This window comes from Cucurbita pepo, chromosome 5, assembly GCF_057944985.1.
Source record: "Cucurbita pepo subsp. pepo isolate OVF chromosome 5, ASM5794498v1, whole genome shotgun sequence".
Classification (NCBI taxonomy): Eukaryota; Viridiplantae; Streptophyta; class Magnoliopsida; order Cucurbitales; family Cucurbitaceae; genus Cucurbita; species Cucurbita pepo.
Window position 1 is genome coordinate 14796039 of NC_141802.1, and position 24601 is coordinate 14820639.

Below are 24601 nucleotides of genomic sequence, written 5' to 3' on the forward strand. Positions count from 1 at the left end.
CTTTGCAGATAAACGAGCCAGTATTATGTTTATGTTTATAAAATATTATTAAATTTATAAATATATTTTACATTAAAAAATTATTTAAAATAAATATTAAAAGAAAACTTATAAAACTTATAAGTGTCGGCCTGCCTCGAATCGTACATGAATATTTGATAGGATGAACATTGTAGATTGAAGTTCACGTGACATCACAATCACACTTTGGTGGATAGATAAGCAGATATTTAAATGTTAAAATTAAAATCAATTGGGATTTTTCACTACAAAAGCTTGAAATTATAATTCGTAAAATAAAACTCAACCATAGGACTCTCACTCTATCCAGAACTAGTCGCTGTTTCATGATGGTTTTATCTTTAATGTGTGGGACACACCTCTGAAGATAGCATATATGATCCGTTTGTTTCCAGGGAAAATTAGCCCAGAAAATTTCTTCGCAACAATTTTTGCAAAAAATGATGGGTGGTAATTTTTTCGGAATCCAAATTGGATAAAGCCCTGAATTAGAAGTGGCCTTGGCTTGTCCACTTCCACGCTCTCTCTCTCTTTTTGCATCTGTAGCTCTTCCGTTTTCCACGCTGAATATACTAAATTTCTGATGATACTGTTCCGATTTGGCGGCCATTGATGCGAAGCTTCATCGCCTTTTTCATTTGACGCCCATTTCGATTTCTCAATCTCTTGCGATCTTGTTTGTTACTGAACTATCATTCTCTTTTATGTTCGATTGTTTGGGTTTTTGTTGTTTTGATACCTAATTTATGGGGTTTTTGTGATTGATTGTGTTTAGGGTTTTTGAAGGGATTTGTTGTTGGTAAGCTATGGATTCTGCAATTCAGGCTTCGCCTTCTCCGGCTTCGTCTTCTGCATTTCGTAGTCCATGTCTCACTTCTGCTTCTCAGAACTGCAAATTTCCCCTGTAAGCTCATTTTAGTTTATCTGTGCCCGTGATTAGGGTCTGGATTTGGTGTTTTTGTTTGCATTTTGTGTGTGTTTATCTATCTGTTTTGTGAAATTTGAAGTTGTTTTACGCTTGGATTGACTTGTTATATAGTTTTGAAGTGGTTGTTTGCTGTGGAAGTTTGTTCTTATTTGTCTTCCATGGTTATGTGAGCTTCAATAATGGTGCTAGTAGCTCCTTAGGGAGTTGTGGACTTATTTACTTCGTAGTTTGATATTTTGCACATTAAATCTGGGGCTGTTGGAGTCGGCATTCCTGGTCTTTGGTTGACATCAAAGGATTCTTTTATCACAGTCCACCCATGGCGCATTAATGCCATAGTGAACTGGTTAAATTAGTTGGAGAGGGGAACGAAATATTTCTTATAAGGGTGTGGAAACCTCTCCCTAACAGATGCATTTTAAAACCTTGAGAGGAAGCCCATAAGGGAAAGCACAAAGAGAACAATATTTACTAGCGGTGGGCTTGGGCTTGGGCTGTTACACTACCCATGGCTCATGAATGCCATATTGAACTAGTCAAATTCCGTCTATCCTACATCTCAACCGTAGGGCTTGTGACTCATCTTGGAAAGGATGAGCTTACACAAACAGGTTACAGGATAGCATCAGGGCAATGAAGTACTGTTGGACTGAGAAGAAGTGTTGAGAGGTTCTTAGGGAAGGTGGTCTGCTACATATGATAAAGTACTCCTCCAAGGAACCTCAAACCAATTTCAAAGGCACTGAGTTAACCACAGATGGGTTTCTCATCAATTGTTCAGTACCTTTGGTTTGCTCACTGATTCAGAGCTCATTTAAAATGGTTTTGTAAAGTACAGAAACTTAACAAACTTAATCACGTCCTATTTTTTTTTGATATTTTGCTCTCTGTTCTCATCAATGGTTTCTTGGTAGTTTATGTATTCTAACGCATGATTAATGTATCGGCATACTCACTAATCTATCCGTCCTTGTTTGATGTATTTTGATTGTTCAGCTTCCAAATGGTACAATACCGAGTTTCCTGTCTTATTATAAATTACATTTTACTTATTTTCTCGGTAGACTCAGCCTTTACATGAATGCTATTTTAATATATAAGGGTTTTACAATCATGTTTATACTCGAATTGATTTAGTATAACAGTGAGAATTTATATGTTCTTCCCTGCACAGGCCAACTTCCAGAGTATCAGCTTCCTCTAAAAGAATGCATCGTGGGTTCAGGCTCCATATGGATGCTTCTCCCAATTACAACATCTCCAAAAATCATGTAGTTTCCAAATACTCTTCAGAATGGCCTGAATCACAATCCATATTCTCTAAGCAATCACTCAACAAGTATTTTTCGCCTCTGAGAGCATTGGTTGCTTCAAACACTCAAGATATTCCTGCTACACCTTTAACTGGAGATGACAAGGTTGGAGTGTTGTTGCTTAATCTTGGAGGTCCTGAGACTCTTGATGACGTGCAGCCTTTCTTGTTTAACCTCTTTGCTGACCCGGTATCATACCCTAACAATCCATTTTGCTTTTAGTATGAAGTTTGAATTATTCAACTTCTTTGCGTCCTTATTGAGCTATGATGATTTGGTCACATAATGCAATAAAAATTGTGAAACCTTATGTTTTTAATAGGATATAATACGATTGCCACGGTTGTTCCGGTTCCTCCAAAGACCGTTGGCACACTTTATTTCAGTTCTAAGATCGCCCAAGAGTAGAGAAGGCTATGCCTCAATTGGTGGCGGTTCTCCTCTGCGAAAGATTACCGATGCACAGGCAAGAAAATCTTCTTCTTCCACTTCTGTTATTTTTTTTTATTTTGATTTATATGTGCATGGATGTCTGAGCATGTATGACACTGTTGTTTAACCATGGAGATTACAGAAAAACATTAGCAAAATACTGAGAACACTGTATGCATTTTCACCCACTCGTTCGGTGCATGGTTTGCGAGCGTATGTGATATGCATTGCTTGAAGAGACGTCTTTTTTTAATGCAAGATTTATCCTTTAGAGACCTGGCATGAATGTGTTAAGCAGAAACTTATCATAAAGAGCATGCCTTCATATTAATTTTTCTTTTACTTTTATAATAGGTTAAAAAATCACTTTTGGTCCTGAACTTTGAAGTAATAATTTAGTCTGAAAACTTTTATTTGTAATGATTTAGTCTTAGTAGTTTCATTTTTTTTTTTTTCGTAACAATTTAGTCATTGAACTTTAATATGTTACAATTTAGTTCGTTTACTTAAAATTTATAATGGTTTAGTCCCTATCGTAAAAAGATTAAATTTATTACAAATTTGAAAGTATAAGAACTAAACTGTTACAAATAAAGTTTATGGAATAAATTGTACCAGCCCAAGCCCACCGCTACTAGATATTGTCTTCTTTAGGCTTTTCCTTCAAGGGCTTCCCCTCAAGGTTTTAAAACGCCTCAGCTAGGGAGAGGTTTCCACACCCTTGTAAGGAATGGTCCATTCCCCTCTTCAACCAATGTGGGGATCTCACATAAATTATTTCAAAATTTAAAGCATAGAGACTAAATTGTTAAAATCATAGTTCAGCGACTAACATATTACCTCTATGAAGATTCATGGACCAAAATTGTTTTTAACCTTTATAATTTCATGTTTGTCAACAGTAATTGTTGACGGAAGCAGTGCCCTTGTCTTGTGAATAGTATTTGTTTGATTGAAATAGTGTCTTCATTTTAATTTCTCAGTTTGAAATGACATAGGAATCCAAGTTAGATAAGCTGCTTGAAATTTATAGCCAATACGTTCCAGAGAATCTAAGAAATTTGGGGTTAGTTATCAAAATTTTAGAGGATTAAGTTGCGTGGCGGTGCCTTTTCAATTGAATAGTTAGCATGCTTAATGATTGTTGAAACTCTCAGTATATGGTAATATGCAGTTGAATATAACTTCACAAAAAATTGGTTCTTCTTGTTCAATTTTTGTCATTGTCATCTGTATATCTTCTTTGGTCAGGCTGAAGAATTAAAGAAGGCCTTATGGAAAAAAGATGTTCCAGCAGAAGTGTATGTTGGTATGCGTTACTGGCATCCGTTCACTGAAGAAGCAATCGAACAGGTATACGTTTCTTTCTATATTTATGAAATAAGATGTTGATTTTCGAATGTCGTCTTGTTTCTACTGTTTCAATTGGGGCAAAACATGTTGCAGCACATTCAGTTGATATAATGTTGAAAGTATGTCTCTTGTTTCAAGAACAAACGGTCTTGCATTTATACATTGTATGAAAAACATTGAGTCTAAGACAAGCGACAATGTCATGATTGTACACTCATTGTATTCTTTTGTAGGCTGATCTCGAAAACTTGTTTCTTTTTAATATTTAATTCTAACTTTATTAGCCTTGTAAGGCCCCACTCTGTTATAAGTGGAACAACCGCATCTTATGGAACTTACAAACTCCAAAATTTGGTACAAGAACAAAATTATGTATTTGGTTATCGAGGCCTCTTACAGATCTTTTTTTTGTTCTTCCTTGTAGATAAAAAAAGACAGGATAACAAAGCTTGTTGTTCTTCCTCTTTATCCCCAATTTTCAATATCCACCAGTGGTTCAAGCCTCCGGCTCTTGGAGGGCATCTTCCGGTAAAGACCAGATCCTTTATATTCATATAAAATTCTATCTTGGGTTGGTTTATATGAACAATAGGACTTTCTTGTTTGTCAGGGAGGACGAATACCTAGTTAACATGCAACATACGGTAATACCTTCCTGGTACCAGCGTGAAGGGTATATAAAGGCCATGGCAGATTTGATTGAAAAGGAATTAAAAAGTTTCGACTTTCCCGAGCAGGTAATATATGTTTGCATGATCAAATGAATATTGTTCACGAAAAGCTGTGGATTATAGTCAAATGCTAATTAACCTTTCTAGTTCACAAGTGTTGGTATTTGTACCTTGGCATCAAAGTGTAACTTAAACATGTACATAACAGGTAATGGTATTTTTTAGTGCACATGGAGTCCCCCTTGCGTACGTGGAAGAGGCTGGTGACCCGTATAAAGCAGAGATGGAGGAATGTGTGGATCTGATTATGGAGGAATTAGAAAAGAGAAGGATAACAAATAACTACACCCTTGCTTATCAGGTACGTGCCTTTTCAATCACTTCACATCAGGGGGGTTCGGGGGATAAGGTGGGGGAGGTTAACTTAGGAAAGAAAGAGTGAATTCAACTTGATTTTGTGCTTTGTTCTGGTATCTCATAATGCTTTTATCGCAATCGTGCATATTTCTTCTTGAAAGTCCTGTGCGGAAAACTTCGAATAAGTTTTTTTCTAGAAAAAATTCATTTATTGATGTTTTTGCCTGATTGTTCTATACCCCTTTAGGACTTCGTATGAAACTTGGTGAGGCAAATATTTTAATAGCTAATTTAGTGTCCCACCTTTAATGGAATAGACAGGCACTAAAAAATGTATGGTTTTCAGAGCTCATTGGCTCCAGATTGGAGAAGGAAAAAGAGAGGAGAGATAAATATACCCTTTAGTATTATGTGTGCGGATTGGTGCGGTAAATATTTTATTAGCGCCTCTCTCTTTTCATGGAACATACAGACACTAAAAAAGATATAGTTTTCAGAACTTGCTGTCTTAGGATGGAGAAGGGAAAAAGTAAGGAGAGATAAATGGACAAATCGGTAACTTGGAGAAAGTCGAGTAGTCAGTTGGGTTGCATGTGCCATGGAGGGAAGAAGGGAGGGAGAAAGTCAATGAGCAGTGGGAGATGTGGATGAAAATAGATTCAGTTAAAGGACAAAGAAGGGAGGAAGTTAATAGGTGGAGAGAAGACAACATGTTAAAGAAGAGTGGAGGATGGGAGAAGGGATAAAATTCAATGAGAGAGAGTTAAGATTTGATTTGCAGTGTTAAACTTCTTAGCTTGTATGACATATAGTTGGCACAAAAAAATATCGTCAACAGAGAGATAGGCGGGGAAAATGGAGAGGTCGTTGTAGGACAAAGAACGGCTGATGGTAGAAGGGAAAAATTTGAGAAGGAGAGGGATGAAAGAGAGATAGGAAGACGATGAAAGAGTGGAATTTGACTAGTATACAAACAGCTTTTTTGCTCGATCCAATTTTCATTAGATGCTACCGAAAGCGGATGAATGGCCAGAAAAATTGAATAGTAGTTGGAGACTATACACATAATTGAAGACAACTTTTACCATTGAAGTTTCCAATTATATTGAACCCTTGAAGTTATTTTCATCCTTTAGCATGAACCTCTTCAAATAAGTACTAATCCTTTGCTGGGTTGCTTTTTCCTGAAATAAGGTAAGAGAGGACTGATCAATAGGGGCTATGATCCTGGCCGAGAGAAACCAAATTGCTAATAATAGATGGCATTATTTATCATAATCAAATTCAAACGTTTGAATGAAATTTCTTCTCATATCATTAATGGGAGGCACTAACTCATATTTATACATTTACAAGGAGAAGAATATCAACGAGTTAAATAAAACTAATTGAACTATTCATATAACGGAAGGAACATAATTTATCCAACTGTAAAAACAATATACGCTATTATCCCCCTTCGAACAAATGCCGGATAAGGCATGGGTTCCCAGGGAGCTTTTCCGTAACCTTTGGAATATTTGAGGGCGTGTCTCTGCTCCGGGCGTTTTTTGCTCTTGTTAGTTTCAGTTAAAAGTTTTTCATATCCTATCAGAGGATAAAATCATTGTTTCAAGAGCGCAATGTGAATCTTTTAGTTCTGGCAGTTCGGCAAATATTTCGTGCTTCATTGTTCATCAAGTTACGACTAGTATGGTTTTTAATTGGAATACTTGACACAAATCTTTTCGTAATACATAGCAAATGTTCATCAATCTGGATTGGAGGACTTCTACTTTTTGTTCCTCCGTTTTAGGCTTTGGGATTTCTAATCCCCAAGGCCGTCAGGCTTTGTTCTTCCTCTTTTGATGAATATTCGATTTCCTTGTATGGTTTTTAGTGTACATTTTTGATGATGTGGTTTTTCTGACTTGTTCTACAGAGTAGAGTTGGACCCGTGGAGTGGTTAAAACCTTATACGGATGACACAATAATAGAGCTTGGGCAAAAAGGAGTTAAAAGCTTGCTGGCTGTACCCATTAGGTATGTGCATTTGTACATTCAACGTTATGGTGTTCGATGACTTGATTAACCGTAATTGTAATAAACAGCAAAATTTAATGTTATGATTTGACACGTTACTGCTTCAATAAACGTTGGATGTTATTCTGTAGAATATATCATAACAAACAAACTATCATACCGAGTATGTGAAAACACAAATTCCTTTGTCGTGTTAATCATTTGGCACATAATTATTTAAGCATCTGAATGAGTAAAGCTCAACATATAGCGAGAAACAGTAAGTTATTTTTTTTTTACTTTTGTAAACAGTGAACCAGTGAGTTATTTTTGCTATTTTGTTAACTGGGTTGATGACATTATTCATATAGTGGCTGCATGCAGATTATCTAGTTTAAAAATCGAATCACATTCGGTTAATTAAAATTTTATGCTATGCTTGATTTGCAGCTTTGTAAGCGAGCATATCGAGACGTTGGAAGAAATTGATGTTGAATATAAAGAACTTGCTTTAAAATCTGGAGTAGAAAAATGGGGACGTGTTCCAGCGTTAGGATGTGAGCCTACTTTCATTACAGATTTGGCTGATGCTGTAATTGAGAGTCTTCCATATGTCGGGGCCATGGCTGTCTCGAATCTTGAAGCTCGCCAGGTACTACAACCAAGAATATGCATACAGCAATTTGCTTTATCTTTTACTTAACTATGAGAAACCATCATAATGAAAAAACAAAGAAAGAAGGGCCAACAAAAAGAAAGGGCTAAAAGCCAAATGAGGGATCACAAAAAACTTTCAAAAGAGAGCCTCGGGGACAACTACAAAATCATAATGAAAGCCTGGCTTCTTTATTAAGCAAATGATTTAAAATATCAAAATTAATGCTTATCCTCCATCATATTAGTTAGTTTCGTAACTGTATTTGTTTTTAACTTCACGAGCAGTGAAGATGTTGCACCCGTATTATGCAATTAGGTATTATAGAAGCTGTTGAATTGAAACATGAATAAAAGTGGGAACAGCTCAAGCTTAAGCCCATCGCTAGTAGATATTTTCCTCTTTAGGTTTTTCCTTTTGATCTTTCCCTAAAGGTTTTTAAAACGCATCTGCTAGGGAGAGGTTTCCACACCCTTATAAAGAATGTTTCGTTCCCTCTCCAACCAATGTGGGATCTCACAATGCACCCCCCTTTGAGGCCGAGTGTCCTCGTTGGCACACCACTCGGTGTCTGGCTCTGATACCATTTGTAACAGCCCAAGGTCACCGCTAGCAGATATTGTCTTCTTTGGGCTTTCTCTTTCGGGTTTCCCCTCAAAATTTTAAAATGTGTTCATTAGGGAGAAATATCCACATCCTTACAAGGAATGCTTTGTTTCTCTCTCCAACCGATGTGGGATCTCATATGGAAGATCATAAAGCTAATGCAGTGAATATATATCTTATCCCTTACTTGTATTTGTTTATCATTTTGATTATATTCAAACCTTTTATTTACCGATCTCTGCTTCTCTCCTTTTCAGCCCTTGGTTCCACTTGGTAGTGTGGAAGAGTTACTAGCAGCATATGATTCGCAACGTAGGCAGCTACCGCCACCTGTAACCGTATGGGAATGGGGTTGGACGAAAAGTGCCGAAACATGGAATGGAAGAGCAGCAATGCTGGCTGTACTTGTCTTGCTGGTCCTAGAAGTGACAACTGGAGAGGGGTTTCTTCACCAATGGGGAGTTTTCCCCTTATTTCATCAATGATCTCTCTCTCCCTCCACAATTGGTAGGATCTGTATATTTATTTTGTTAAAATGTTTCGAAGCTATTGGCATCTTCATCCACATAGAAAGTCCTAGAGGGACTTAAGTTGGGTAGTAGTCCTTTTTATCTCAGTTTGGACTGGAATTTTGATAGCACGTAGTATAAGATGGCATACTACCCTGTGAGCAAAATAATAGTAACTATTTCCCTTCCCCTGTTTGTCTATCTTATTAAATACACACAGTTATCAATTGTATTAATACATGTTTCTTATAACTTAATTTCTTTTCAATTATAGCACTTGGCCAACGTGGTAGCAATTTCTCTACTAAAACGCCGACAGCTGGTCGTCTGAAAATTCGATCTCTCAGTAAGTGTGTTTCTCCAGACAAATTACTGTGCCCTTTTTGGTTATGACATTGATTTTTGTTGGGAGGACTTAAATGATGGGGTATTAAGAGTACTCCATTGACTGCTTGAATTAGGATATCTCGAAACTGTTAAATGATACGTTAGTGTAGCTCATTTCCCACCATGACTGCCACTTTTTATCTCCTCTTTTTCAGTTGTTGGTTTCAAATGATTAAAATGAATATGCTTTAGAAAAGAAAATGGAAAAAGAACACTCTGTTGAGCTTGAATTAGTGACTGTTAGAAGATGGGCCAGACATTATCCACAACTTAGTTTGTTGTCCTAAAAATAGTCTGAAACAGACACTTTTTGACCAATCTCTCATAAAACACAGAGTAATGAGCTTTTTTAGAGTGAAATTGTTGAACTAGCCTTGCACTTTGTATCCTAAATCGATCATATGAAAGAAAAATAAAAGGAAAGAAAAGAAAAGAAAAGAAAGAAGAAGAAGAAGAAAAAGAAAAGGGAAAGGTATCATCGGCAAGCCCCACATATTGGCCCCATGAACAGTGTGGACTCACATGAAAGCTACAACTAAAAACTAAGATGAGTTAAAAAAAAACAAAGAAACGATGCTAAAATAAAGGAAGAATCAGAACATTTGTCTTTTGTGTAGGCAAGCACATTAACATCATTAAATCGGATCAGCTGATGGAAAATCTCAGCATGCTCCTTCCCCAACTCACTCCTTCATCCTAAGCTTTAGCCTCTCTCTCCTTTGCTTTTACTTTCCCTTTGTTTATTTATTTTTACTTCACATTTTCTGAAAGGTTGCATCACTTTAGAACACTCCATTCATTATAACATCACTCTCTCAATCAATATTGAATGTGTTATGTCGTTAAATACACCTGTAACAGTCCAAGTCCACTACTAGTAGATATTTTCTGCTTTGGCTCGTTACGTAGCACCATTAGCCTTGCGGTTTTAAAATGTGTATGCTATGGAGAAGGTCTAGCCTTACTCTGACCAGTGCCTTGCATTGTCTGGTGATTGGCTCTGATACCATTTGTAACAGCTGAAACTCACCATTAACAGATATTTTCAGTTTTAGTCTGTTACGTATCGCGTCAGCCTCACGGTTTTAAAACGTGGCTATTAGGAAAAAGTTTTCACAATTTTGTAAGGAAGGCTTCGTTATCCTTTTGGAATAGCTCAAGCCCACCGCTAGTAGATATTGTCCGCTTTAGTCTGTTACGTATTGTTGTCAGCCTCAGTTTTTAGGGAATGGGCCAAAGCGGATAAGATTTGTTGGCGGTGGGCTTGAGCTGTTACAAATGGTATTAGAGTCGGACACTGAGCGATGTGCCAACGAGGACGCTGGGTCCCTAAGGGGGGTGGATTGTGAGATCCCACGTCGGTTGGAGAGGGGAATGAAACATTTCTTATAAGAGTATGAAAACCGTTTAAGGTCTGTGACAAATGTTGAGAATTGTTGGGAGAGGAGTTCCACATCGACTAATTAAGGGGTTGATCATGAGTTTACAAATAAGGAATACATCTCAATTGGTACGAAACCTTTTGGAGAAACAAAAAATAAAGTCATGAGAGCTTATGCTCAAATTGGACAATATCATACTATTGTTACAATAGTCAAGTGATTTCAGACCACAAATATGTCTAAAAACTTCAAAAAGTTTCTCATAGATGGCTAAGTTTTTTGTTTTTAGAAATAATAAGTTTTTAAGCTATTAATTTCATTAAATTTAAAAACATTAAATATAATAGCGATCTTTTAAACATAAAATCTTAAAGTTTAGGGACTCATTAGACACGAGTATTAAAGTTTCGACACTTGCTATAAGCTTTTTGTCTTTTCCAATGCTGAAAAGCATCGAGAGAAGCCAAAAACGTGTCAAGAAAATCGATGTAGATTTGATGTGCTATTAGCGTTCTTGTATTTTAACCTTAAACAAGAGGCTCTCGTGCTAGATCTTCGTTTAGATTTGATGCCACTGCCATTTTCATCTCATCACAAATGAATTATCGACATGTTAGAAACCGATAATGATATCGACCCAACATGTTTACCCAACAACATAAACAGTAGATGGGAACAGAATCATCTTATATTCAGCTAAGATTAAGTGAACTTTCAAGACAAAAACTCAAATGTAGAAGAACAATCTTGACTTCCTTGACTGTCAGCACACATCATCACATGTTTCTACACATGAATATGTGTCTTATTACTTTAGATTAAAGAGAGATGACATTAAAATAACATAAAAAAAAACCCCATCTTTTATACACATCTTATTCACTCACATTAACAGGCAAACTTTGTCACAGACACACACGTTCTTCGAGAACGAGTCAACATTTGTTCTGATATCTATGTAGATTAAAGGAAAAATTTTGAGTACTCCCTTAGTTCACTCTATAAATTTCTTACTTTATTACATGAAACTATATCGTTCTTAAATGATGTTGACGTGGATAACATAAAATTTTCCAATATTCAAAGATGAGTTTGGAATCTCTTTTAAAACTTGGCTGATATCATCCTTTCATCAGATGAGGGTATCAATTCAGGTTCACTCGACCAAAACACAAGCCAAGGCAAAGCTTATGAAAGGAATAAAAGGGTATCAATTCAGGTTCTCTCTCTCTCTCTATCTCTCTCTATCTCTCTCTTCTTTCTGTATATCAAATAATTGGTTTTGCTGAAGTGAGTGTATGATGATGCTTTTGAGGTGTAAAAACTATAAAGTGGTATAACTAAAGGTAGTAACTTGTAGTTGAATATACTGTTTTTCTCTATCTACCTGTATTTGTAGAGCATCACTTTATGCCTAAATTAATGCCTATGCTTCTCATTCACTGATTCTCTTTCATAGTTTTAAACATTTATCTTGTGTTCTTCCTTTTCTTTTACATAAAAAGATTGAAAAATAAATGATTTGAACCATATAGATGATAATTTGATGGTTGAAAACCGTTCGTTTTAGTTTCTTTACTTTCAAATGTTTGAATTTAGTCCTGTACTTTCAATGAATCTTAAGATTAGTCCTCATCGTTACCTTGAAGTTCATTTGATCTGGGAAGATAAGAGGATAATAACAATTTTCATAAACTAATGGTAAGAATGAGGACTAAACCTCGACGTTTGAAAGTAGAAATTCTAAAGTAGTTTTAGAAGAACGTTGTGTATTCTGTAGTCAATTACCCAATAATATCATTAAAACTCTGAGAAGAAAGTCTTTTCAAGGATTCATGATATCATTTTAGGACGATCAAACATGTTTTTCACGATGGATTGAAGAAGCCCATTTTTCAAGAGGAAATTTTGAGAGAAACCCTTTAGTGCAAATGTGATAAGAGTTCCAAGAAGCCTTCCTTTTTTGGGTATGTATTAGTTCCTCTTCTTATTCATTATTGTACTGTACTTATATTCAAACACAGAGCCACCAAAAAGTGCAGTAGCTTGGACTTGGACTTAGAAAGCACGCGTAACAGTGTTCTTCATCTTGTTCTTCCTGTTCTTGTTTGTGTTCTTCTCCTTGTTCTTCCTGTTCTTGTTCTTGTTGTTAGAGAGAGAAAGAGAAACCAGTCAAAGATTGTGCGCAGTAATGATTAAAGTGGGGGAGTGGATCTTTGTCGAAATGAAAATGATATTTTAAGGAAAGGAAAGGAAAGTTAAAGTGGAGGGTGAGGCATTAAATAATGGGAGAGAAAAAGAAAAAGGGGGAAAGCAAAGAAAGCTAAGCATAAGGGTAAGGAAGGGATAGGAAGGGCTTTGGTTTCTGTTTTTGTTTTGGATTGCAAAACAAAAGAACAAAAAAAAAAACAATGGATGGTGGGGAAAGCAAAAGCAAACAGTGGTTTAAGAGTGTGACAGCTTCATTGTTGGGTCCCTATTCTCTTTGTACTACTAAAAAAGTTGCTCTTTAATATTGCTATACTCTCTCTTCTTTATGATTGTAATTCAGGTCTAACTTTGAGTATACTTCATCGGTTAAGAACTTATGTGTTCTTGATCAAGATGTTAGAGATTTGAATATTTCTGTCGACACTTCGACTAGCTCTACATTCATTGGACTACTGTGAATAGAGAGATTGAACAAAAAAGAACCGTAGTTAAGGTTCCAACATTTCTTTTTGAGTTGCAGGCTTGAGTCTCTAAACTCCACATTCATTGAGCTAGTGTGAAGAGCGAGAGTAAGTACTACGGAAGTAATATGTACGTATGAACAGAGACAGTAGATAAGCTCATCTTTGTTTCAATAGAGTCTTTCAGTGCTATGTTTTGATCATCTTCCCTATTGTTTAGAAAAAGTGAGCCACGAGTTCTTTGTTTGGGCAATTAGCCATCCAACCCATAATTGCAACAACCCCATTGCAAAATCAAACACCTACAAGGTGACCTATATCTCCTTAAGTTAACTGGAGCTTGCGTGAAGGAGTTAGACATCTCATCGATTCGTTTATTCTTTCCATAGTCGTAGCTAGGCATTCTGAACCTGTACCAAAGACACCGCACGTGAAGTAACTCATCGCACCTACAGTTTAACCAATCGGATGAGGATCGATAGATTCCTTTTCAGGAGCCCTCGGAGAAGTACGAAAAACAATAATAATAATAATAAAAAAGTGGGTAGTATTGTGTGTGTAAGTGACGACATTTCATATTATATTTGCATTATTTTATTAGAATGAAACAGAACAGAACAGGGGAATTGCTTGTAATGGAGTTGGTCGGTCTGAGTTGTTTTTTGGTCCCAAATTGAGACTTTCGATGCGTTTCTATATATTATTTTTGTTAGTTTCTGAGCAGACAAAAGCTTTCTGCAGACGAAGCTTCTTAATCATATATCCTCTCTCTCTGTCACAAAACTATATAATAAAAAACTATATAATATAAAAAACTATATAATATAAAAAACTATATAATATAAAAAACTATATAATAAAAATATAAAAATGTATATATATATATATATATATGCATGCATGCCTCGTTTTCACACTATGCCCCTCCCTATTTTACTCTTAGAATCTTCCTTTAAAGCCGTAAAGACTCTCTCTCTCTCTCTCTCTCTCATGCATATTTACATATATACCCTTGAATTGCCAACCTAATATTAGAATATTATTAGAGTTTAAATTCTTGCCAATTTTATGTTTTGAAAAGATTAAATTTACCTTTTACATAAGTGAGATTAAATTTTACTACTTTTGTACCGAGTGGGTGAATTAGATATATTAAAATGTAAATAATGTGATTATCATCCGTTCACAAAAGTTTTATCTTTATTTTTTGGTTGAAAAAAGTTAAATATAGAGATGAAACGAGAGCGTCGTGAATAAACAGACTCATCATTAAAAATAAAATTATAAAAATAAAACTATAATCGAGTTTAGCGAGGTAATTAGAGAAGGATTAAATGATTTTTGATCGACTAAAAAGGGAATTAAACAAAAAAGAACAAAAAAAAAAAAAAAAAAAAAAAAAAACATAGGTTGTGTCTGAAATATAATGTCACTTTTAAGCTACACTCTTTTTCCTCCTTATATAGTTGTTTCTTGTACAGTTTGGTCCCCTTCATGTCGTGTTCTTTGTCTCTCTCTCTTTCTAGATTACAAAGCTCAGAGTTTTAAGAGCTCTATTTCAATGGCTCCCATGACCCTTCCTCCTGGTTTTCGCTTCCATCCTACTGATGAAGAGCTTGTTGCTTACTATTTGGATAGGAAGATCAATGGCCGCTCCATCGAGCTCGAGATCATCCCCGAGATCGATCTTTACAAGTGCGAACCCTGGGAATTACCTGGTAATGTTGGATTTTTCGTCGACTCGTTTGATAACCGTTTAGCTTTTTGTTCTTTAAAATTGTGTTGGTTCGTCGGTTTCAGAAACAAAAACAAGTTTGGATTCTTTAAATTTTGAATCGAAAATCAAAAGGGTTATCTTGAATTGTTTTTGTTTAGATTCTTATTGATTTTAGTTTTTAGATAAGTCGTTTTTGCCGAGCAAAGATATGGAGTGGTACTTCTATAGCCCTCGAGATCGAAAGTACCCAAATGGATCGAGAACGAATCGTGCGACGAGAGGCGGATATTGGAAGGCCACGGGAAAAGATAGGACGGTTCAATCGCAAAAACGAGCAGTTGGGATGAAGAAGACATTGGTGTATTATAAAGGAAGAGCTCCTCATGGGATCAGAACCAATTGGGTTATGCACGAGTATCGTCTTCTCGATTCTCAACTCGCCAATGCAACATCGTCTCCTTCAACTAAGGTTTTTCCTCTTCTTTTCTTTTATCTTCAACAATAAAAAGTGTATAAAAGAACAAAGAACGAAGAACGATGAACGATGAACGTCGAAAAAGAAAAAAGAGAAAGAAAGAAAAAAAAAAAAACCCTAAAGAAAAAGAACAAACATCAATAAGGGTTTATGAAAGAGTCTTTGGTTACAACTTTAGATAAATTTGTGTACTTAATTTCCATCTCTTTTCTTAAACTTTAGCCCTTTACTACCCTACAAACATACCTATATATCCCTTTCATCATTCAAAACCCGACCGAACATTTGAAAACGTCCCTCTCTTTTTGAATAATTTCCCGTGACCGAGCTTAAACTAGGGTAAATGTTCGATCAACGAACGCTTCCCTATCAATCAAACCAAAACAAAAGTCTTATATTTTGATATCGATACAGGATTCTTATGCACTGTGCCGTGTATTCAAGAAGACAACACTAGTACCGAAAGCTATCGGGGAAAAGGAAATCGAGGGCAATGCCGAAGCCCCAACATGGCAGACGGCGAACGAGCACGATATGCAAGTTGACGATAGCGGGGGACCGGAAAGCTCGAGAGGCGGGATGGAAAGCAATGAAGATGTTGATAGTTTTGGTCACTTCCTTCATGAATATAACCCTAAAATCTTCAGCTCTGAAAACTCTTCCTCCGATCTCACACAAGGGAATGTCGCCGACGACTTGCCGGCTCCGGTGGCCTCCGACAATGAAGCCAATAGTGCAGCTAATAATCTCTATCCAATTTACATTGATTGCCCTTCAAATTTTATGCAGGTAATTCTAAAATTTTATTAATTACTTATTATGCTATATTTAAGGGTTTTATTTATTTATTTTTATTTATTTATTATAATTATAATTATTTAATTAACTCATAATGTAATTATTTTTTTTTTTGACATTTTAAAATTTCCCATTATACCTCTAATATTTTTTTAATTTGTTTTTTTTAAATACTCTAAAATTTAAAATTTTAATTTTAAAAAGAGAACTAATTAAAATTTAATTATGGCATTTTTTTATTATTTATTATTTAAAATAATATGTATATAATTACATATGGCCCACATTCACAAGCCCTTTGAGTTATCTTTTTTATCTCTTAGACTCACTAAAAAATGTCTCTTTTCACCATACTCATTGACCCTCTTTTGACCAAACCCCTTCCACTCATCATTCCACCCTAAAAACTCGGTCCCGAACGCAGCTCAGCTAGTTAAAACACATCATAATCTCGATCAAAATATCAAAGATTCAACCAAACCCGTTATCAAAACTAACCCGTTAAGCATTTTGAGTCATTACATGTCTCTGAATATGCATACTTTTTTGTAGATTCCGAGTAAGTTTATGGATCACGAGAATCTCCATTACCAACATCCTTACTACCCGCCATTGGAGCTCGAGGACTTCCCGCAGCTGAACATAATGGGGGAGACGAAGACGTTAATGAAGCCCGAGTGCATTGACGAGTACATGAAGTTCGACAAGTTCCGAGACTCGATGAATGGAACTCTAGAGGAGATTTTGTCTCTATGTAGTCTTCCCATGCAAGAAGATAATGTCCAAAACTCTTCCTTATTACAGTGACGTAAACCCATAATATCAACGTACATTATAAATTTACAACAAACATTCAATTTACACTAAAATTCATCTCCAAAATATTTGTAGAGAGAGAGAAAGAGATAATTAATTAACCATCATAACATTATATTAAGTTGTTAATCAATTCCATGTAATGGGTTTTTCTAGGCATTTATTTCTAATCCTTTTCGGGTTCCGAGATTCGAACTTTTCGATGTTCTCGAAAAGTTGAGTTATGCATTGATCAATCGAACTGTATTGTTATCGGGATTATTTGTGTTTGTTTGTCGATGATGATATTTGTTTAGTTGTGCAATACAATCGGAGAAGTAAAACTTTGAAATTTGAGCCTTCGAACTTAAAAGGAAACGTAAATCGTTATAGTTAAGCTATGCTAATATTGACGGAAGATTATTAACGTCTTTTTTTAGCTTAGCAATATGTGACGTATTGATTTAGCCCTTTTACTTTTTTGGTCGAGAATATGAAGTCTTGACCTAATTAACTATCGCTACAAGATTCTATGTGACGGTTGACAAAATATATTTGTATAGTAAACGAGCGTAAACTAATCTATCTACTAAAATTGGTCGGTCATTCAAAAGTTTGAGTTAATGGATTATGGTAAGTTTAATTATACAAACATTTTAAGAGTTCTCCGAGTTTGGAAAAGACCCAATAAGTAAAAATTAATATTAATTAGAGATGGAGAAGAAATCGTGTTAGCTCATGGATCAATCCATTTGATATCATGTTAGCTTACCGATCAACTGTGAGATTCCACATTAGTTGGAGAAGAGAACAAAACATTTCTTAAAAAAGTGTGGAAATCTCTTACTAGCAGACGCGTTTTAAAATTTTGAGAGAAGCCCAAAGAGGATAATATCTGATAGCGATAAACTTGGGCGGTCACAAATGGGTATAGAGCCAGACATCAGGCAGTGTGTTAGCGAAGACGCTAGCTTCCGAGGGGGTGGATTGTGAGATCCCACATCATTGGAGAGAGGAACAAAACATTCCTTATAAGAGTGTGGAAAACTCTCTCCAGTAGACGCGTTTTAAAACTTTGAGTGGAAGTCTAAAAAAGAAAACCTTAGCGGTGGGTTTCGGGTATTACATTAACCCATCTGATATCGTGCTAACTCACCAATCAACCTTAAATTAGAGGGAGCTAAAAGTTGTCTCGTCCTTCGTCCGTCGCTGTCTCCTCCTTGAATACGCTCGACGAGTATACGCTTAGAACATCAAATAGACCAACTCAAGGGTTTTGTTCAATGAATATTTAGGTTGAAAGCCTTCATTTGTTCATTAATTTGGATACATTATTCCAAGAACCCTAAGAACTAAATCTTTTGTCTTCAGAAAATGGCTTTTTAGTTAAAAAGAAAAAGAAATAAAAAAAAAACAGTGGAAAAATAAAAAGTAATGAATAAAGAAGAAAAGAAAAAAAGGTAAAAGGGAAACCAAAACATAAATATATGCTTATTATCTCTCTCCAACTTTTAACCTAATTCTCGAGAGATTATTCAACGAGACCGAGATCTATCTCCAAATTTTAGTTTCTCAACCTGACTCTCGAGAACGAACCCGAAACTTATATATTGTGACTAACGATTTTATATTTTGGAATGATTTAGGAAGGTTGAATTACATTTCGTAGTTCCAAGCATGTTAGCTACGGTAGCAGTCAAATCATTCGATCTTTGTTTGGATTTTCTTCAAAAGATGAAGTCTTCTTTCGTCTTATCGATCAACATAAACTTCCGTCCATGTTTATCATATCACGAAAGAATACAGTTCCCGACTCAACATAAACATCCGTCCCATGTTTATCATATCACGAAAGAATACAATTCCCGACTCAATATGTCTTTCGTCCCATGTTTATCATATCACGGAAGAATAAAGTTCCCGACTCAACATAAACTTTTGTCCCATGTTTATCATGTCATGAAAGAATACAGTTCTCAGCTCAACATAAACTTTCGTCCCATGTTTATCATATCACGAAAGAATATAGTTCCCGGCTCAACATAAATTTATGTCCCATATTTATCATATCATGAAAGAACACATTTCTCGACTCGACATAAGCTTCTTTCCCACGTTTATCATATCATGAAAGAACACAGTTCCCGACTCAACATAAATTTATGTTCCATATTTATCATATCATGAAAGGACACATTTCTCGACTCGACATAAGCTTCTGTCCCACGTTTATCATGTCATGAAAGAATACAGTTCACGACTCAACATAAATTTATGTCCCATATTTATCATATCATGAAAGAACACATTTCTCGACTCGACATAAGCTTCCGTCCCACATTTATCCTACCATGAAAGAATACAGTTCCCAGCTCGTAGGTAAGCCAAAAAATTTCTCGACCAACCTCCAAGATAGTAGTATATGTCTTGTTTTTTTTCACAAACCCTATTTCTTTTTTAAAAAAATAATAACAAAAAAAAAAAAAAATTATTCTTTATTTCATTGCAAACAGTTTCTTAAAACAAAATGGATCAAAATATACAATGTATTAATAATAATTAGTATACCCATTTGTTAACATCTAAACCCTAATCTATATTTAATTAATTACATTTAAATTTTAATTAACCCAAATTAGAATTATTTCTTCCCTGTGATTGTTACATTGTAGGGTTATTATTGTTATTCACCTTCTCATTGGAATGCCCCGACGAATGTCGCGGTGACGGTCCCTCGAGCTTTAACGACACGTCGAACTTCTTCTCATTCGTCATCACATTGTTGCCAACGGAGAGAAGCAGTGGCGGTGGCTTAGTTTCATACATTTCCAGCTGTTGAGGGTCCAAGTCAGCCGAGCCATTGATGGGTGGTGGCGGTGGCGCTAGGGTGGCCGACGGGGTTCCTAAGTCCTGGAGACGGAGATCATCGGCCCAGAAAATGGGGGTCTTACCGGTGTCGGAGATGAAGGGGTTCGGCTTCTTGAGGCAGTCGATAAGAGGCGGCGCAGGCGCCGGTGGTTCCGAGGTAAATAGGTTGTTGATGTCTTGAAAAGGAGGGAAGGTGTGAGGAGGAGGAGGAGGTGAAATGAAGGCTTTGTTGGCGGCGTCTGAAACAAGATTGGTGGTTGTTCCAATGTTGTTGGAAGTGGTTTTGAAACGTCCGGCGGCGGCGGCCATATTTTCGCCGGCGAGGGTTTGGCAAGCTTTCTCCAATATGCTTTGCATGTATTTGCCTTGAGCCTCAATCCTCAATTGAAGATGTCTTTGTACCTACAAATTAGGCCATTTATTATATACTTAATTCTTGTAATTTTAAATATATTTTTTTTTATCTTAAACAAAATCTAATACCCCTCGAGTTTTTAAATTTGTATCTAATATACTTAGAGACGTTCTAAAAACTTAATGACCCGAAAAATTCAATCAACTGATTAGATTCGATTATTATCTTACTTGAGCTCAAATAAATGAAAATTTTATGGGTTACATTGGTTTCGTGGGTTTCCCTGCATTAATTTGAGTTGAATCAAACCGTTTAAATTTCTTAATTTGAGTTTAATTTTTAAAAATAAATATTGAAATTGAGTGACCGTTCTTAAAAAGCATTTTTTTTTTTATAAATAAATGACTCAAACAACTCGAATCAATCTAATCCTGGTACTTTGTAGCTGGGTTAGTTACTTATTTAATGAGAGCTAATAACACGGAAAAAATTTAGAATCGAAACAACTGGATTTGATATAAGAAATGTCTTAACCGACCCAACTCAATTCATGAACACTCATAAACGGCTTAAACACGACCAAAATCAGTATCATGTCAATATGTTACAAAAATAAATGATGGGCTGACCTCAATTTGTTCATGCAGCCGTCTTTGGACCTCCAATTGCATTCTAGCAGAAAAATAGGTTATTTGTTCAGTACGCTGTTTGTTAATTAGAGAATCCGACAACATTTGTCGTACAAGAAACCACAAAATAAAGTGTTCACTCTTAACCCCACCTTCTCTAACAATAAAATTTAATAAATAAATAAATAAATAAATAAAGGAAAAGCAAAAATAAATAAATAAATAAATAAATAAAGAGGCTTACTCGTTCATGCTACGGTCCATTAAGGTGGAAGAAGATCCACTGTTTCTGTGAAGTTCTAAGGCTGAAGCTGCACATATCATACATAAATCAATTGAAATTTAGAATTATTAGAAGATATATGGAACTTTCATGGAACTCACCTCTCATGCCATCCTTTATCGATTGATCGTTGAATTCCTTGTGCGGTTGCTTACCGAGCCTGAACTTCTGAACACGTTCCGAGAGCAAAAGAACGTTAAACTACCACTAAACTCAAAAGTTTCATCGACCCAGTAAAGAATTATCGAAAAGTAACACAAAACATGTTTGGTGGTGTCGATGTTTTATCAAATTATTACTCAATTCAAAAGTTTAGGTCGATGGGTTATGATAAATTTAGATTTTAAATATGACGGGATCGAGACCCGGGATATGGAAATTACCTGAAGATGGCTCTTGAGATGGTAGAGAGTGAGGCCCTTGACGCCCATAACCCTCATGATGGTCTTGGGAGTGGCCTCTGAAAAGAGATATGAACCCTAATAAGGAGAAAGAAGAAAGAAAAAGAAAAAAAAAACGAAGGTGAGAAAAGTGCATACTGTCGGGTCCTCCGAGCTGAGTGACAGCGTCGACGAAGCGCTCGTGGAGCTCGACCGTCCAGCGGAGACGGGGCTTGGGGTCGGTGGTGAGGACGAGACCGGAATCTCCTTGGACACACATTGGCCTGTCATGGGAAGATGTCATAGAGGAGGGTTTCTTGGTGGCATGAAACATTGTTGTCAATTGTTCTTTGTTTTGGCTTAGGTTTTGGTTTGGTTTGGTTTGGTTTGGTTTGTTGTGTCTGGAAATACTGAGGAGATTCAGGGGAACAAGGAAGGGAGGAGGAATAGGGTGCTTTTCTTTTTTTGCTTTTGCTTTGGTTTTTATTTTGCCATAGTCACCACAAACAACAGGGACACACTTTTGACAAAAGATTCTCTCTCTCTCTCTCTCTCTCTCTCTCTCTCTCTCTCTCTCTCCCCTCCTTTCTCTCACATGAATTCTTTTTTAATTTCATTTTGGTCCTTCATAATGTTAAATTTACGAATAGAGCCCTAGACCCGCTTTAACTTTTTAGCTATGTTCGGGTTAACTATTCTTAATAGTCTTTGTTTATAAGATATGAGGTTAACTATTATGGGAAGTTAAAACGTTCACTCTTTTACTTCATTTATTTTGTCATCATAAATTCATGTGTCCAAATCAGTAACTCGAAAATACTTATCACGTTTCTTAATCACGAAGCTCCGTTCTTCAATCTCACACTCGTTAAACTCGAAAGTTGATGGAAAAAGTAGACGGGTATTGCTTTGTTCTTAGCTTAACAAGCTTATTTTGGTCCCGAGTCGAGTTGGGGCATCATTTTACTCGCATAACGCTCCAACCTTACACTTGTTAAACTCGAAAGTTGGTGAAAAAGTAGATGGGTTTTGCTTTGCTCTTAGCTTAGCAAACTTATTTTGGTCCAGAGTCGAGTTGGGGTATCATTTTACTCACATAACGCGCTCCAACCTTACACTCGTTAAACTCGAAAGTCGATGAAATAGTAGACGGGTATTGCTTTGTTCTTAGCTTAGTAAGCTTATTTTGGTCTTGAGTAGAGTTGGGGCGTCATTTTATTCACATAACGGTAACTAAATACAGGTAAGTAGTTCGTTAGTCCTTTCTCCGACGCCTCTCGTTCAAAAAGGGAAACCCTCTTCATGTAATCATCACAAATGGTCCTTTATCCTTTCCCATATTACTGCTTTGCTTTGTGTTTTGTGTCGTACCACGGCTCACTTTTTAGCTTAATTATTTACAATCACTCAAACACTTTCCCATTACATTTTGAACAAGAAATTTCCTCACGTTAGTACCCATTTTATACACAATTCTAAGTCCATCACCGACATATATTGTCCTATTTGAGCTTTCTATTTCTAGTTTTCTCTCAACAATTTTAAAACGCGTCTGTTTGGAAGAGGTTTCCACATCTTTGTAAAAATGTTGTGTTTCTCTCTCTAATCGATGTGAGATCTCACAGTACATCTCTCTAGAACCATGTTGAATCATCGTTCAATTCAAAGATTTCTAGTTTAGCTCGAAACAGTGTTTGGTTTCTCACTGTTAATTTACAATAATTTTCATCTTTCTTGAAGCGATATTTGACTAAATCGTCCTATCTCAAGTTTGGATCATATTCCTAGCCGTTCGAGGATCAAAATCACTTTTGATAGATTTGGGTCGGCTTCAAAATGCCTCCATTCGTGCAATACGAGCTCAAATTCAAAAGGGTTTGAAGATTCAATGTTGTAGAACAAGAAACTAGGAAAGAAGAAGATCATAATTGAATGGATGGGATTGAAAGCTCCAAATACAAAAGCAAGTTACAGATATGAATGGGAACCAATTCCTTTTAACTTTATGCTATGCTATTTGGAGTTGGTTGATTTGTTAGGTTCTTGTGAGAAAAATATAGAGCCTCTCAACATGAAAAGGCTCTGTTTTTTAATCAGCCATGACAGACCCATCATGGTGGACCTAATTCCATTCGCTTCTCTCTACTAACCTCTAAAGTTTTCTCGGGAATCAAAACTTTCATCTCCTCATTTCATCGCATTCTCTCACACCGAAAACTCGAAAAATCAAAACCCTAATTAATATTCGTATAAATCAATTTACCCTCATCGATACAATTCTATTTTAAAATCATTAACGCACAACTTTCACACGTGCATAAAGACTTCTTTCAATATGATATTAGAGTGAAATGATAGAATCGAATAAATAGCCGTGAAATCCTCTATTTATGCAATAATATTACATTTAGGGGGTGATTTTAAATGAAATTTGATAATATCTCATGATAGCCCATATTCTCACCTAGTCTATAATCATTTGACCAAAGTGATTTTTGGGATATTATCTTCATGTTTAAACTCAAGTATATAGTCATAAATTCCATATAATTTAGGGTTATTTAACGTCTTTTAAGTTATGATATATTTTATATACTTGTTTTAGTAGTCTTAAGCAAGAGAATATGTTGTTGACGATGTCCAAACTTTTAAATTGACGTGAGACTTAATTCGCATCTTAATAAAACAAAACGATGCTTAAATGAATAAAAAAATTCAATAAACCGACCCCTTTTTTTTTAATCGCTTCTTTTACAAGCATGCCTTGATCGATGTGCAATAAAATCAAAGCGTTTTTCAATCAAACATGGGGGAATTAATGCAAATATCAAACTTTGAAGCCCCTTCAAGCAAATTTAGGCTTTGCCTTTTAGCCCATTAAATTTTCAATATTATCATAAAAGCCCCCCTTGGGAAAAAAAAAAAAAAAAAAAAAAAAGTGGGTTCGTTTAGTGTGGAGAACATTTTTGCTTAAATTTTAAGCATGTTTTTTTTTTTTTTTTTTTAAATTTAAA

General features: G+C 35.8%; 3 protein-coding genes across 7 annotated transcripts; 2 read left to right on the top strand and 1 right to left on the bottom strand.

Annotated features, from left to right (window-relative positions):
- Window positions 1-330: 330 nt before the first annotated feature.
- FC2 (ferrochelatase 2) lies at window positions 331-12069 on the top strand. 5 transcript variants are annotated; one of them, XR_002815182.2, is made up of 13 exons: window positions 331-697; window positions 797-925; window positions 2124-2451; window positions 2585-2728; window positions 3946-4047; window positions 4472-4575; window positions 4658-4784; window positions 4927-5079; window positions 6997-7097; window positions 7527-7728; window positions 8595-8844; window positions 9121-9192; window positions 11752-12069. XR_002815182.2 is itself a non-coding variant. In XM_023677590.2 (12 exons), the coding sequence occupies exons 2-11, from the start codon at window positions 828-830 to the stop codon at window positions 8820-8822; spliced, it is 1587 nt and encodes a 528-aa protein (XP_023533358.2). In that variant the 5' UTR covers window positions 331-697; window positions 797-827; the 3' UTR covers window positions 8823-8844; window positions 9121-9375. The 5 variants fall into 5 exon arrangements, 3 of the variants coding, with proteins under 3 accessions (XP_023533358.2, XP_023533359.2, XP_023533357.2); XR_015421074.1 differs by having other exon boundaries at window positions 11770-12069; XM_023677590.2 differs by lacking the exon at window positions 11752-12069 and having other exon boundaries at window positions 9121-9375.
- LOC111795277 (NAC domain-containing protein 54) lies at window positions 9136-17402 on the top strand. The gene is made up of 6 exons (XM_023677592.2): window positions 9136-9192; window positions 11752-11834; window positions 14814-15005; window positions 15187-15473; window positions 15894-16268; window positions 16830-17402. Exons 3-6 carry the CDS (start codon window positions 14849-14851, stop codon window positions 17082-17084), a joined length of 1074 nt encoding a protein of 357 aa, XP_023533360.2. The 5' UTR covers window positions 9136-9192; window positions 11752-11834; window positions 14814-14848; the 3' UTR covers window positions 17085-17402.
- A 2147-nt stretch (window positions 17403-19549) lies between these two features.
- Window positions 19550-22134, bottom strand: APL (Homeodomain-like superfamily protein). The gene is made up of 6 exons (XM_023678068.2): window positions 21747-22134; window positions 21591-21667; window positions 21309-21375; window positions 21169-21235; window positions 20925-20967; window positions 19550-20342 (listed from the first exon to the last, which is right to left on the bottom strand). The coding sequence occupies exons 1-6, from the start codon at window positions 21919-21921 to the stop codon at window positions 19734-19736; spliced, it is 1038 nt and encodes a 345-aa protein (XP_023533836.2). The 5' UTR covers window positions 21922-22134; the 3' UTR covers window positions 19550-19733.
- Between the last annotated feature and the right edge of the window lie 2467 nt (window positions 22135-24601).

What these genes read in the sequence shown, in the direction of transcription:
- LOC111795277 (XM_023677592.2), top strand. Translation starts at nt 14,849, where the DNA reads ATGGCTCCCATGACCCTTCCTCCTGGTTTTCGCTTCCATCCTACTGAT. An exon ending in CGAACCCTGGGAATTACCTG is followed by an intron (nt 15,006 to 15,186) that starts GTAATGTTGGAT and finishes TTTAGTTTTTAG; the next exon opens with ATAAGTCGTTTTTGCCGAGC. An exon ending in CATCGTCTCCTTCAACTAAG is followed by an intron (nt 15,474 to 15,893) that starts GTTTTTCCTCTT and finishes ATATCGATACAG; the next exon opens with GATTCTTATGCACTGTGCCG.
- FC2 (XM_023677590.2), top strand. Translation starts at nt 828, where the DNA reads ATGGATTCTGCAATTCAGGCTTCGCCTTCTCCGGCTTCGTCTTCTGCA. An exon ending in TTAACCTCTTTGCTGACCCG is followed by an intron (nt 2,452 to 2,584) that starts GTATCATACCCT and finishes TGTTTTTAATAG; the next exon opens with GATATAATACGATTGCCACG. An exon ending in CGAATCTTGAAGCTCGCCAG is followed by an intron (nt 7,729 to 8,594) that starts GTACTACAACCA and finishes TCTCCTTTTCAG; the next exon opens with CCCTTGGTTCCACTTGGTAG.
- APL (XM_023678068.2), bottom strand. Translation starts at nt 21,921, where the DNA reads ATGTTTCATGCCACCAAGAAACCCTCCTCTATGACATCTTCCCATGAC. An exon ending in TCAGCTCGGAGGACCCGACA is followed by an intron (nt 21,668 to 21,746) that starts GTATGCACTTTT and finishes ATCTCTTTTCAG; the next exon opens with AGGCCACTCCCAAGACCATC. An exon ending in ATGGACCGTAGCATGAACGA is followed by an intron (nt 20,968 to 21,168) that starts GTAAGCCTCTTT and finishes TTTTTCTGCTAG; the next exon opens with AATGCAATTGGAGGTCCAAA.